The following is a 13955-nucleotide window of genomic DNA, read 5'->3' on the forward strand; positions in this document are numbered from 1 at the left end:
AAAGTCAAGCAGCTTAGCTCGTTGAATATTAAATGAGAACTGGCACAAATCTTCCTGCTTGTAGGTAACCAAAGCATTTACATTGCAATTCACAAAATAATGTTACAGAGTCCATGGTAGAACTACAGACATTACAGACACAAATTAATGAAATACGTGTGGCGGGGCACCTTGAAAGATTTAAGGAACGTGAGCAGCGTATACTTACACATTTTCCATAGCTAATAGCTTACATAATCATACATAATCCAACACATACCTGCTTTCACATAACCGATGACTCCCCCGGATGCGATAAGGGCTGCGTATCCATATCCTAGCCAATCCACAGACATGTTGGACACCTGCAATGGCCACAGCGTGTGAGTGAGCAAACAAAAAGTGTCACCATTCAATTCACATCATGACTTCCCGCTGCGAACCTAATATTACTTACTGCTGCAAAAATACCCAAAGGACTGTCTGAGTGCTACAACGCGGTGCTGTTACAGAAAACTAGCTGAGCTAACAGAAGGAATAGAAACACTGTAGCATCCAAGAACGTTTTCCCGCTGTCACACAGCAGCGTTTGTCCGTTTTAGATAAGAAAACGTTACATTGTGGCCCCACTAAAGACAGTGTGAGTGTGTGTGTGTGTGTGCGTGTGCGTATGTGTGTGTGTGTGTGTGTGTGTCTGGCTTATTAGATAAGGCTGGCTCTTGTCCAGTTTAGCTAGCACGCGCACCAGCAGCACAAACTAGCATACTTGTTTTCACAACCATACACCACATGCTTCGCTTACAAGAAGGTTTACAGAATATGTTGCCTGCGCCTGTTTGTATGATAATTAGAGCTTTAACACTCGAAGAATGTAAAATATGAAACATTAAAAGACAGATAGATAACGTTACATACAACCTTGCGCTTTCAGTTTGTCCTCTGTCACAACCAACGGCAGCCTGTGTTCCACCGAGCACAAATTATTGGTGCACATAACAATCGGCAGGGTGCCTGATGGGAAATGTAGGCCAAATATTTTTTTAAACCTTTGCATGACTTTCAACATATTATGTATAGACCTAGTCGATGAAGTGTGACATTCAAAAAAAGATAAAGAATAAAACAATTGCACATTCCACCAAAGTTAGAGAGCATAGCATATTCGGTGTGTTCTAAAGGCAAGGCAATTTTATTTAATAGCACATTTCAGGAGCAGTGCAATTCAAAGTGCTTTACATAAAACACATTATTATTAAAAATGATATAACAAATTGTACATAATACAAAATTAAGAACAGTAAATTAAAGTAAAAAGCAACTAATACAAAATTAAAAACATTTAATAAAAAAACAGGTCGAATACCAGAATAAAAGAATAAAATTCACAGTACAGTGCAGTGCAAATAATTAAACAAAGGCAATATCGAAAAGGAAGGTCTTCAGCCCTGATTTAAAAACATAACAACCTAACGTTCCCCTCATTTTATAAATGCTATGTGTGTCATTGGCCCAGTGTTTGTTATACGTAGTATATTGTAGGCTACATAATACATGTTCTATGTCTCATGTTTGTTTATGTATGCACACAGACAATAACAACAGCAATTTGAAACATGAATATCCATTATTTTGACATAATCATTCTATTATTTTTAAGCATATACTTTGACACTTCCACCTATAACTGGTTATGCGCCACTCAGCAAATCTTTCCCATCTGTTTCCACATGGATGTGCATTAGATTAAAAAACGACAACCATTATTTTAAAGTAATTTCCTCTAAGGGACTGTGAGGTTTTGTTGTTTGCCCCACATAAACAAAAAATGATTTCACTGTAGGAGAGGAAGAAACAATGGGAACACTGAACCCTGGGTGATTATTAAAAAGTGATCTGTTAATTTCACAGTCATGACATAGCATTGAAATTAAACTATAGGCCTCAATGTACTGAGGGCCCCCAGCTCCACATCAAGGACCCTTACTGTTCACATACACCAGAGTGGGAACTGGTTTATTTTTACGACCACAAGATGGCACTCCAGGATTACATGAAGTTGTATTTTACAGTTAGACAAACCCCAGCATTCCCAAGATTTACCTGGCCTTCATTTTTTTTTCTTCCAAATAATTTTTACATTCAGAGACAAATGTCTGCACAGAGGCATGTCAAAACACACAATATCACATTTCTCTGCATTTGAATGTTCAGTATAGGCTATGAGAGCCTTGTTGGGTGAGGTTTAGTCTTGGAAGTGTTGAAGTTTAATGAAAAAAGACAGGTGGATAAAGGTCAAAAAGAGGGCTTAAACAACCCCAATAAATGTTGTAGATTTAAACTTTAGCCAAGTAATAAACAAACCGGACGTATTCCTGAATTTCAACCCGTGGCCATCGTTTATATTTCACTAATTAGGACATGTTCCCTTTGACCACCTGCTATTTATTTCTTGTTTTTTTTTTATTGACATCGGTTTGGCTTACTGGAATGTTCACTGCGCACACACATACTCATTTGGTTTCAATGACCTGCATTATTGTCTTAAATCCACGGGTGGCGCGTTTTCTCTCTTCTCCCGAAGCAAGGTGGCGCTAGAATACAACTTATCTTCGTTTGTGAGCAGCGTTTCGCACAATGGGCCTGAAACCTTCCCACTCAACACACACGCACTTCATAATCTCACGGAGCTCCGTGGAGCTTTCTGTACCTTGAGTGCGGGTGACGGGACTGTCTTCAGCAGTCCAACCCGCCCAGCTGGAGCTGGTGGAGCGGATCCACGCAGCGTGGACCTCTTTTCTAACATAATTGTCCAACTTCTCCATAACTTGGGGGCGAAGGAAATGAGTCCCATCGCCGATCAATAATTCAAACAACAACGAGGAAAGGGAGGAGAGACAATGAGAAAGAAAAGGCTCCCCGGAATGTTTCACAACAGTTTTTTGTGTCAATGAGAAGAATGCGTAATTAACGCACGGAGATCTGTTAGAGGCTCAGCAGTTTTCCATTTTTTTGAATTAGACATGGACCAGCACACGCACACACACACACGCACACACGCACACACACACACACACACCCCCACACACACACACACACACACACAATGGTAATAATATAATAATAATAATAATAATAATAATAATAATAATAATAGTAATAGTAATAATAGTAATAATAATAATAATAATAGTAATAATATTCCCTGTAATTTTTCTAAGCATGAATGGCTGTACCAGGTGCCTGGGGGGCCTTTGTTAAACCCAGCTCGCAGTTTTAGGAAGCGTAACGTTGCCTTAGGCCCGGCGCGAGGGTGGAAGTGATGGAAACCAAGCCCCAGACAAACAGGCAGGATATTCAAACGGGACCCCACTCTTGTCTAGAGAGTAACCCACTCTCAGACAAGCTCTGCTTTAAAACTTACTCCTCCTCAGTGCGCAGAGCCCCAAACAATATTTCTGATCCCCCCCCCCCCCCTTCTCTCTCTTTTGTCCAGTCCTGGTGCTGAGGTCTATATAGCTGCGGTATTGTGTGTGCAGTTAAAACGGTTCGCCGTTGAAGTCAAACATAAAGGCTTGTTTTAAATATTAACACCACAAAAAAAAAAAAAAAAAAAAAAAAGAATCTATAGATCCTAGTGGAATTACGCAATAGCAACAACAACAACAACAAAAAATACACACAAGGATTTTATTGGAGGCAAATGCATAACGGATGCGTGTCCTTGCAAACTTTGTCCAATATTCTCAGTGTCGCATTAAATATGTTGAATGTGTTTTGATGCAGTGGGAGAACCGTGCGGCTGTCTGGCAGTGACGCGCACCGCGTCCTGTTTGCACTCTGCATGTGTGTGTAGGTATCCGTCAGAAACTGGAAAGAGGACAAAAAAAAAAAAAAAACGGGTTTCGGACAAAAGCTTTGACCATTATCACTCACTGCATGTGAGCGCACGTGTTGCTCTCCTCTGTGAATCTGTGTGTGTGTGTGTGTGTGTGTGTGTGTTGGTGTGTGTGCGTGTGTAAGACAGAGAGAGGCCGAGCTCATTCGCTATTGGCCCGAGGGGGTCTACATAAGTATGTATTAGAAATAAACAGTGGATAAATAAATAATGACCCGCACAACGGCAGGGTCGCATTCTTTGTAGAAGTGATGATGTTGGCAGTTAACCTTCGAGTTTTTAACTTGACACACTTTCATTTGCAGTGAGAATTCATGGACAAAACAGTGATGGAAAAAAAAGCTTTTTTTTAATGTCAATTGAAGACGAACATATACTTTTAATATTTTTGTTTTGCTTTATGCTCAATTTTCTGGCAGTTTTAGCATATTCTCTTATGTCATTTTTCTAAGGCTACTATTATTTATTTATTTATTTTACCATCAATTAAGGGTCGAACCACGTTACGTTTAATGTGCACAGTAGACTTTTTTCTCACTTTTTACAAACGACATTCATTTTGGATGTAAATTCCCTTGATGTAAATAAATTGTCACGCTATGAACTATGGATTGTATATGGTAAAAGCTTAAACTGACATTTTCCTGCAAGTATAAATAATGTTTTTAAAAGCCTATCAATGGCTTACTGGTATCTCAGAGTTTCCTCAAATGAGTAAAATCAATATCTTTTTTAATTCGTTCGTTTTGATCATTATTCATTGAATTGTCATTACAGGACGCAGTAAGCCGGTTTAGTTAGGCCTATCCAATAGGCTATTTCACTTTTTCCCAGGTAGTTTCTCCTTTCTCGTCCACACCCGGAGCAGTGCGCATGCGTCACTAGGTGGCCCCAGCACCGTTTTTTATGGCCAGGTGAGGCGAGAAAAGGTAAAAACAAAGTAAAGGGTTTACTTTGGGACCGAAGGCTCAATCAGATAGACACGGCACAGGATCGAACCGAAAACCACCAAAAAGCAGCAGAAGACAAAGAATGTCAATTATGGGCAAAATGGAATGGCAGGTAGGCTATGTGCTGCTTACTTTAAGACAAAGACACGGCTGTGAAAATCCATGAAAAACTGTCAAAGTGTCGACTTGTTGTAGGATGAGGCTGCACAGGCACCGTGAAATCCTTTGTAAAATGAGCTAGTGCAGTACTCTTGTGTAGTTTCTAGGCGTATTTAATCCGTCAGCACATCATACATACATACATGTACACACACACCATTTAATTTGGAATCTCTGTTTTGCTGGGATGTTGCTCTTACAAGTCAATTGTGTCCCCCTTGTCTGTTTGCTATGTCAAAACCTAAGGATGTTGATCGCGTGTTGGTATGGGACTGCGTTTCAAACACACTCTTATGTGTTTTATCATACATTTAAAATATGTGGATAGAGACATGAGATGTTGTTGTGTCAAATGTGGAGTAGTGACGAAACGCAGCCCATGTTCCAAAAGGTGTCGTTGCGTCTTTTAAGTCAGATCTAACTTCTCATATATAAGCTATATGTATTTACATGTTAAAACTCATAAGTTATATTGCATCGCGTAATGGGATTTCTTTAGAGTTTCGTCTAGCCTGGGCTTCACTGAGACCCTTTTTTTTCCTGGAGGTGTGGAGGATTTTGGAGACGACCTGCTGAAACAAAACACTTGAGTTTCACTCGTTAAAAAAAAAAAAAACTCCCCACCACAGACAACCAGGCCAGATCTCCAGAAAGACACTCGCATGCATAGCTGTCATTGTCAGCCATCGCTCCCTCCTCATTAATAACAACTGCTTGCAAAAAGGTACTCCACCTAAAAATGGTAATCCGTGTTTGAAACGAGAGGGGCCAACGCCTTTAAAGAGCTGGCGACCTGTCTGCTGACCCACGACCTGCTGAGGTGAAGGCTCGGCCGGCGACAGGGCAGAGCCAGGCTCCCCTAGCCGCTCATTCAAATGAAACAAGGCCATGTTGTTGTGGTAATTATTAACATTCCCCCCCAAAGCCAGGTAGCCAATGGACCTGTGGAGCCGCTTTGAATGGCTCACCTTTTTTTTTTTTTTTTTTTTTTTTTTTATCATAACATTGAAAGAAAAGCCTCTCAAGTGTCTCCACTCTCAATGGGATTAAAATAACAGTTTGGAGTTAAAAAATCCAGACTGGCAACAAAGTGTGTGACACGGTTGCATTTGAATATAGGCATGCTGTTTTTCGCATCAAGTCCTAGAAAAGTAATCATAAAGACTCCATGCCGTCACCAAAATAATATTTCACAGCAAAGACACTTCGCTTCTTTTTAATCATACACATTTAGACTTGGTCTTTAGAAATGCATTCTGAAGTCTAATGAAATGACATGTAAAATGAAAGTAGATACCTTCCCAGGTGCATGCAAGTCTACATGCATACCCTCCTTCACACACCACACACACACACACACACACACACACACACACACACACCACCCCACACACACACACACACACACACACACACACACACACACCTCACTGAACAGTAGAAATATGAAGAAAAAAAATGCGTAGCGTCTTGCTGTTAGTTTTTACCTGTGCGCTGTCCATTGGTGTTGTGTGAGCAGATGGGGGGGAATCAAACGGCTGTTGATATGCTAATGAGGCCCTGTGCCAGTGTTATTACAGAGCTGCTCCAGCCCTTCACTTCCACCATTAGAGGGAGACCTCAGAGCGCAAGACAGACAGCAGCAGCCCACAGCTTCAATAAAAGTAGTTTTTTTTCTGTGCGGGGAGCACAATTCACTGAGTGAAAACAAGGCTCAGGCGATACCTATACTCAATATCCACCTCCACAATCCATGAGAATGCTTTGGAAATTAACTGATAACATTAAATATGAAGATTGCGAGGTAAGGGGCTCCTCTTTGATTTTTTTGATTTTTTGATTATTTTTTTTTAATTTAATTTAACTTTTTAAATGGATTAAGATGATGAATTTAGGGGAGTGTTGTATTGTTTTGATCCAGCCATGCCATTCTTTTGACAGCTGTTAGCGAAGACATTTAATTCAATTGAAGGAAGAATAGATCCATGTCCATCTCTATTCATTTCGCAGTGTCTTCTTTTTTTTGTGTATTTGCGTACGGTAAAATTAGAGTATAATATTAATAATAATTATTATAATTATTATAATAATTATGATAAAAATTACAATGACAGTTACAGTGGTAAAAATAGTAAGAATTATAAAAATACTAATATTGAGAATAATAATAGCAATACATTTAATGATAACAACAATATTGCATTATGGCAATAACAGCTGTTTTTTATATTTTAATTGCACACTGGTGGATTTAAAAATCACAGCAGTGCTTTTTTTTTCTTTATATTCACATAAAAAAAAAATTGAAATATTTAATGACACGTGTAAACTTTTAAAAGTAAAATAAACTTACCACGCATTTAATTGAATATAAATATTTGAACTACATAGCATATGGTAGCGCTGTACCTGCTTTATTCACTGGTTAAATGGCATGGACATTGACCCTTCAGCTTTCATTTATCTCCTATTTGAGCCGTTAGATTTTGCGTGAGTGCCTGTATGTGTGGAGTGCATACACTGAGTGCTTGTTGTTATGGGCATAGACAAAGTTTGGCAGTAATATCAGGGGACTTTTTTTAGGAGTGGAGAAGCCAGTCGAACGTGTTTTCAACCGCGTCCTGGGAGGATATAGGGACGGCCGGAGCCAGGAAAACAAGAAGCTGGGCAGCTCCGCGCTCATGTTGTGGTGATTTTTACAGGCAATGTTTCCCCGCTGGTTTGGAGTCGAAAACAAACAAAAAAACAACACAATAATAACTACAATAGATATCCGATCACAGCACGGTGTTTTGTAATTTTTTAAAATGTGCGATTAAGCAAGCAGGAAGGGGGAGTGGAGCTCTTTTAGCCGCGCGTAAAAGTTGCTTGGAGCGCCGCATCCGAGCGGCCCTGTCTTAGACTTTGGGAATTTATTGTTTCTCCGCCTTTCCGGGTCAAAGTTAAAAGTTAGCCGGTGTGACTTGGGGTTTGGAGTCGAAGAGGAACCGGTGGATTAATTCGGCGGAGAAAGAGGAGAGAAAGGAGACCCATGGAGGGCAGCTCGCGGTCGGAGTCTGAGGTGGAAAACAAAGGGACGTGCGGTAGAAATGAACCGCTCGGAATGCCCATAACGTCGTCTGCTGGATTTTCGCCCAAGTCAGAGGTGCACGTTGTTTCCTTCCATGGCTTCTTCTTCTTCTTCTTCTTCTTCTTCCCCTGTCTGTCGTCCACCTCCAGTCATTCCTATGTCTTTCTTTCCCTTTTGCGCTTTGGCCCTGGGACCCTTTTAAAATGCCCCCCCCTCCCCACCCCTCCCCTCCTCCCTCAATCTCTGATTCGTCAGACGAGAGTGAATGTCCCTCTTTTTGTCTCTCTCTCTCTCTCCACTCCCTCCACAGTCTCTCACTCCCTCTTTCTCTCTCACTCCCTCTCTCTCTCTCCCCATCTCTGATTAGATATACTGATTCCTCCTTTCAATGGACGTCATTTAAGCGCAGACTCCTGCCTTGAGTTGCGTCCTCCGCTTCACGCCCGATTTCCGACCATTCTTTCCTTATTATTAAGTATTCCTGTAATATTAATAGTCATGAATGCGTTCTACTAGGAGTCCAAGAGGGAGACGAAGAAGCGGCTCTTTTTTGCTAATATGAGCTCAAGCGAGGGGACGGCAGCACTGTGATAAAAGCCAAGGGGAGCAGGGAGAAAAAGAGGCTTTACCAAGAGAAACTTTTCAACCCAAATCCGCCAGCACCGCCGAATATCTGCGTTTTTTAGACCCACATGAAGGGCAGCGGGGGATCTAACCATATATTTCTGATGGATTATCGTCCTGCTTCTGTGGCACATATCTGATCGCCGGGGCCATCGTGATCTTTCAGGACAGAAGAAGGCTTTTCGGGGGGCTACAGTTTTTTTTTTGGTTTGCTGGTTGATTCCATTTGCCCCCCCTCCCAAAAAACAAACAAACACTCGAAGTGTTTTTGAACTGCTTATTCTTTTCTTGAGTGGCACCAAAAATCCTTTGAAATGTTAGTGCACAGTTTTTCCGCGATGGTAAGTTGCCTCACCGTGTCGGATACTTGGAATTTTGTTTGCACAGCCGATTTTGTTATAATATTTCTTTTCCAAGCATAGTGTTTTATGAAGATGTTATGCCTAAAGGACACCTTGCAGAAGTGCTGAAATAACGCAAGGCTCGGTTATTTATTTGAGTGCATTTCTACCTTTCCAATTTCGATGTTTTATTTGATATTTTGAATTTTGAGGGTTTATTATCATGCCGTTTTATTTCAAAACTCAAGTTATCAGTGTGTGACATTGTTGTCTTTCATTGTTTGAACTCGGTCAAAACAGATTATTCCGATTGAATACAGATTCCACACTTGGTCTAATTCCTGTCGTGCACTCAGGCCATATTTGATAATGCCCGCAGCAGAAGCCCGCAAAGCATTCTGCAGTTAAAACAAAGAGTGGTAATGCGATCGTTCATGGTTGTGTATTTCTCAAAATGTATTTAGGCTAAAACACACTTTTTCTTTCTGTCCTCTCCATGCCAGGACCGTCACGACGGCACCAGCAATGGGACAGCCAGGCTACCTCAGCTGGGCGGCGTGGGCCAGAGTCCCTACACGAGCGCTCCTCCGCTCTCCCACACACCCAACTCGGACTTCCAGCCCCCGTACTTCCCCCCGCCTTACCAGCCCATCTACCCGCAGTCTCAGGACCCTTACTCGCACGTCAACGACCCGTACTCCCTCAACTCCCTGCACGCCCAGCCGCAGCCGCAGCACCCGGGCTGGCCCGGCCAGAGGCAGAGCCAGGACAGCGGCCTGCTGCACCAGCACCGCAGCTTGCCCCACCAGCTGTGTCGGGAGTACCGCCGGGAAGTGCTGCTACCGTCCGGCCACGGCATCGATACGGGACTGTCGGACTCTATCCCTATCCATGGAATACCTCACTCTTTAGATGACGTTCAGGTGAGGCAGCACTTACCTGGTTCTCTCTCTTTGTTGGTTTAAAAAATAAAAATCGAAAAAGTAATGATAGGTGTCGTTATTAATGTTGGTTCCCACTACTTGGCTATATTTTTGAATTAACCTTATCGTTAAAAAAACAAAAATGTAATTGTGTTTTTTTTAAAAATTGGAATATAAGTATTATTGCCATTTGTTCAAGTACCCTATCTTTAAAAAGAGCGTGCTTTTAATTTTAATATTATCAGGCTAATAGTAAAACTGTTTTTGTTATTACTATCATGTTTATTAAATATAAGAAGGATGACAGCATTACATTTTTTAGTAGCTGTTTTTTTTTACTGCCTGAAAAAATAACATTTTTACCTCAGTGTTGTCAAGATTATTTCGAATAAAACAGCACCACTTTGCCCCGTTATTTCCATTTCAAAAATATATATTTTTCAAGACATGAAAAGAGCTTGTTGCAAAATCCAATGGGATTTTGTTCAAGAGTATCACTTAAATCTGATTAAATGAGTGATTGATTCAAGAACAATAACAGTGCGCCCTTGTTTCCTGCACGGATTTCTTCATGTCCTCTGTCCTAAATTTGATTTCTCAGTTTAAAAAACAGATGAAGCTCGCCGTTGTCTGCGAACAATAACACTGTAATGCACACTAACAGGAGAATTGAGTTTGGTGGATTATGCTCGGGTAATAGCTAAAGATGCATGATAAATGAGCGCTAAAATTGTCAGTAACCCTCGTTCTTATTTAGAGCATTCTTCTCCAGTTTTTAATCAGAAACAAACACCAATAATCCTCTAATTAGTTCATAGGCCTTTAATAGGCTGCGCAGCCGTAATTACTATCCAATCTAGATTAGAAGTTTCCTTGCGAGTAGATCCAATAAGAGGGCGGAATTAGGTCAGGATTATGGGGCGACACAGCTTCGTTATTTAAGTCTGAGTTTGGGATCTAACGTAATGTGTCTATCCGTGCAACCCGCTGAAAAACACCCATGGACAGCAATAACAGGTATGGGCCCCGAGAGCCTCCATGTTGGCTGATTGTAGCCGCTAATTGTGTCAGGCTTTGTTCGCGCACAGCATCCTGAGTTGCATTCACTTCCACAGAACGGAGGCTGATATTTTCTTGCCTTTGTGCTAACATTGTCTCTCTCTCTCTCTCTCTCTCTCTTTTTTGGGTTGCATTTCTTTCACAGTCTGTTGATGATCAAGGAATTCACATTCCTGACCAGACTGTAATTAAAAAAGGTAAGCAATTTCCTCCAAGATATCATGCATGCATGTGTCTGCAAGCTGCGCGAGCACACACGCACACACACACACAAACACATACACACTCTCTCTCTCTCACACACACACACACACACACACACCGGTCACCATTCTGCTTGAGAGAACTCGATGCAATGCGGTAATGCCTGACTGATCCTAATACGCAGTAGCCTATTTTTCATTACATGGTTTCCAAGTGCATCAAACTGGCTGCACCTTTTTTTTTTGTTTTTTTTCTCGCTGATGGAATTCACTGTCAGCGTTTCAGAGCAGCGGGGAGATGAGTAGAGCTGGTGGGCTTTGTAGGCCCGTGGTATTGATGGTCAAAGATACAGGCCTGTATAGACGATCCTGGCACTTCAGTGGTGAAAGCCAATGGCTGCTATCACACTGCATGGTCACATTTAAAATGGAAGTTGGTAGCGCCGGATGGAGCACAGGCCCAGTGTGTGCAGGGTGTCAGTCTGTCATTTAGGGGAAAAGCCCTGACTGATTAGGCGAAGGTTATTGGATTATAATATTACTTATTTATTTGCTGTCAAAAAGCTGGGGGATTTGTATTGTTAATGATATTACACGAGGAGGCCCTTTTCCTGGTCTGGTTCAAAAGCGTTTTGTCAGGTGAAATTAGAGCTCACTAGATTATATATGGGGCGATTTGTCTTTCTTTTCCTTGTCTTTTTTTTTTCTTCTTCTCCATTCTCTCTATTTTGAGTCCGTCTATCTGCGCATCAACATGATAATTGGCTTCTTATATTAGTAATCTCAAGAGTTCGTTTGACTCCTATTGTCTCTATTAGGCTCCCCTGAGCCATTAATGTCACAAGTGATCTATCCAAAGGCGCACAGTCCCCTTTGTCTCCGGTTACTGCAAACCAAAACGGTGTAAAGCCCAGTAGTGTTGAGCCTCCCCCCCCCCCCAACCCACGATTTGAAATCACACACGGGCGATTTTGCAGAATACCGAGGATATGTCAAAATAGGTAGACTTTACCAAATCGCTCGGTTGGTGTGGTTGCTTTGTGCACAGTCGATCCACGGTGCAAAAAAAAAAAAAAACTAGGCTATGTGAGTCTCGCTGTCTGCTGCTGAGATCTCTACTAGGCTGTGTTGACCGGTGTTTTTATGATAAACACCATTTTTAAATGATCAAGTTTATGGATTCCACAATGCACACACAAATATTATATTATTATTTTTTATTATTATTGCTGATGTGATTACTGTTATTGCCATGCAGGCCTCTATTAGTCGCTTTTCACTGCACGTCCTTGTTGCTGAAGTGGTGCTAAACTCTAAACCCAGGGCCTAAATCCCCCCCCCCCCCCCCCCCCCTTCTCATTTAGTTAAGGCTCTGCATTGCATGAAATTCACTGAGCACGGTCTCTCTCTCTCTCTCTGTCTCCCCCCTCCCTCCTCCCTCTTCTCTCCTCCCTCTCTTTCTCTCCCCCCCCCACCCCCCTCCATTGCTAGGTCCATGTCTTTATCAAGAACACAACATCTCCTCCATCCCCTAAATAAGGACGGTCTTTTCGGAGGGGTGGTAAACCCCAACGAGGTGTTCTGCTCGGTTCCGGGTCGCCTGTCCCTGCTCAGCTCCACATCAAAGTACAAGGTCACAGTGGCGGAGGTGCAGAGACGCCTCTCGCCGCCCGAGTGCCTGAACGCCTCTCTGCTGGGCGGGGTGCTGAGGAGGTGAGTTCCACTGAAAGGCAGCAAAAAGCTACACTCTCTCTCTCTCTCTCTCTCTCTGTATCTGTGGGTGTGCGTGCTTGTGTGCGTGTGTGTGAACTCTCTCACTTTCCTCAGAGCCATTCTGTCTCTCTCTCTCTCTCTCTCTCTCTCTCTCTCTCTCTGTACCAAGAATAATTAAAATCGACCAACCATGACACCTAGCTCCTGCATTTAAAGCAGGAGGGGTCTGTTAAATTCCATATTAACTTCCCTAGCGCACTGGAGCTCTCTCTCTCTCTCTCTCTCTCTCTCTCTCTCTCTCTCTCTCTTCTCTCTCTCTCTCTCTCTCTCTCTCTCTCTAAATTAATGTAGGCCTAGTCTGTTTCAAGCCCAGCTCTATAGGCCCAGTGAAGGCATTACACATGAAAACATTGGTCTCCAGTGAACTGTCTACTGAAGTGCTGTAGACACGCAGCCAGTAATAGTACTGCCTATTAAGTAGGGCTTTATTTATTCATTTTGTACAGTATTTGTCTGCTGGTGAAAAGGCTGGGTTCTTTCAGTAATATTTATAGCATGTATGAGGGATGTAATGGAGGGGAAAGCCAGCCAAATCCACTCCATTCACCTTTTAATTAGTGAAAAAAGAGCTGTACCACATTTACTGGCTGACATAGGATGTGAATATAAGAGCATGCACCCCAGGAGGTGTCATCAAAATCCCAAGTGATAGGACGTTTTTTTTTTTACTGCTTGTAAGTCTAAATCCCAGTTTGTCCCTAAATTCACTCCATCATTACATATTTTATATATTCAACTGTCTGTCCTCTGTTCTGTCACAGGGCCAAGTCTAAGAACGGAGGAAGATCCTTAAGGGAGAAGCTGGATAAAATCGGCTTGAATTTACCTGCGGGCAGACGCAAGGCAGCCAACGTCACCTTGCTGACGTCACTAGTCGAAGGTAAGCCTAAATCACGTCCCCACTCTTGTTGCTCCCGCGATATCAGGTGCTTGCAAACTGGGATTTTCTCTCTCTCTCTCTCTCTCTCTCTCTCTCTCT

At 42.1% G+C, this 13955-nt stretch overlaps 2 protein-coding genes across 7 annotated transcripts in view; one reads left to right on the forward strand and one right to left on the reverse strand.

Moving 5' to 3' along the window:
* Nucleotides 1-1001, reverse strand: part of tmem14ca (transmembrane protein 14Ca) — a 2960-nt gene extending 1959 nt beyond the window's left edge. Inside the window, exons 1-2 of one of the 2 annotated variants that reach the window (XM_032503845.1) lie at nt 898-1001; nt 260-344 (exon numbers count right to left, since the gene is read on the reverse strand). In XM_032503845.1, the coding sequence (XP_032359736.1) occupies nt 260-335 (76 nt within the window). In that variant the 5' untranslated portion in view covers nt 336-344; nt 898-1001. Of the gene's footprint in view, nt 1-259; nt 345-894 lie in introns of both variants that reach the window. The other variant, XM_032503846.1, reaches the window with a different exon arrangement.
* A 3760-nt stretch (nt 1002-4761) lies between these two features.
* The window catches only part of tfap2a (transcription factor AP-2 alpha), a 14157-nt gene continuing 4963 nt past the window's right edge, over nt 4762-13955 (forward strand). The window contains exons 1-5 of one of the 5 annotated variants that reach the window (XM_032504118.1): nt 4762-4936; nt 9522-9941; nt 11146-11197; nt 12700-12916; nt 13738-13856. In XM_032504118.1, the coding sequence (XP_032360009.1) occupies nt 4907-4936; nt 9522-9941; nt 11146-11197; nt 12700-12916; nt 13738-13856 (838 nt within the window). In that variant the 5' untranslated portion in view covers nt 4762-4906. Of the gene's footprint in view, nt 4937-6557; nt 6788-7754; nt 8129-8354; nt 9019-9521; nt 9942-11145; nt 11198-12699; nt 12917-13737; nt 13857-13955 lie in introns of those variants that run through there. The other 4 variants (XM_032504117.1, XM_032504116.1, XM_032504115.1 and 1 more) reach the window with 4 other exon arrangements.

Source organism: Etheostoma spectabile, chromosome 22 (genome assembly GCF_008692095.1).
Source record: "Etheostoma spectabile isolate EspeVRDwgs_2016 chromosome 22, UIUC_Espe_1.0, whole genome shotgun sequence".
NCBI classification, from domain to species: domain Eukaryota; kingdom Metazoa; phylum Chordata; class Actinopteri; order Perciformes; family Percidae; genus Etheostoma; species Etheostoma spectabile.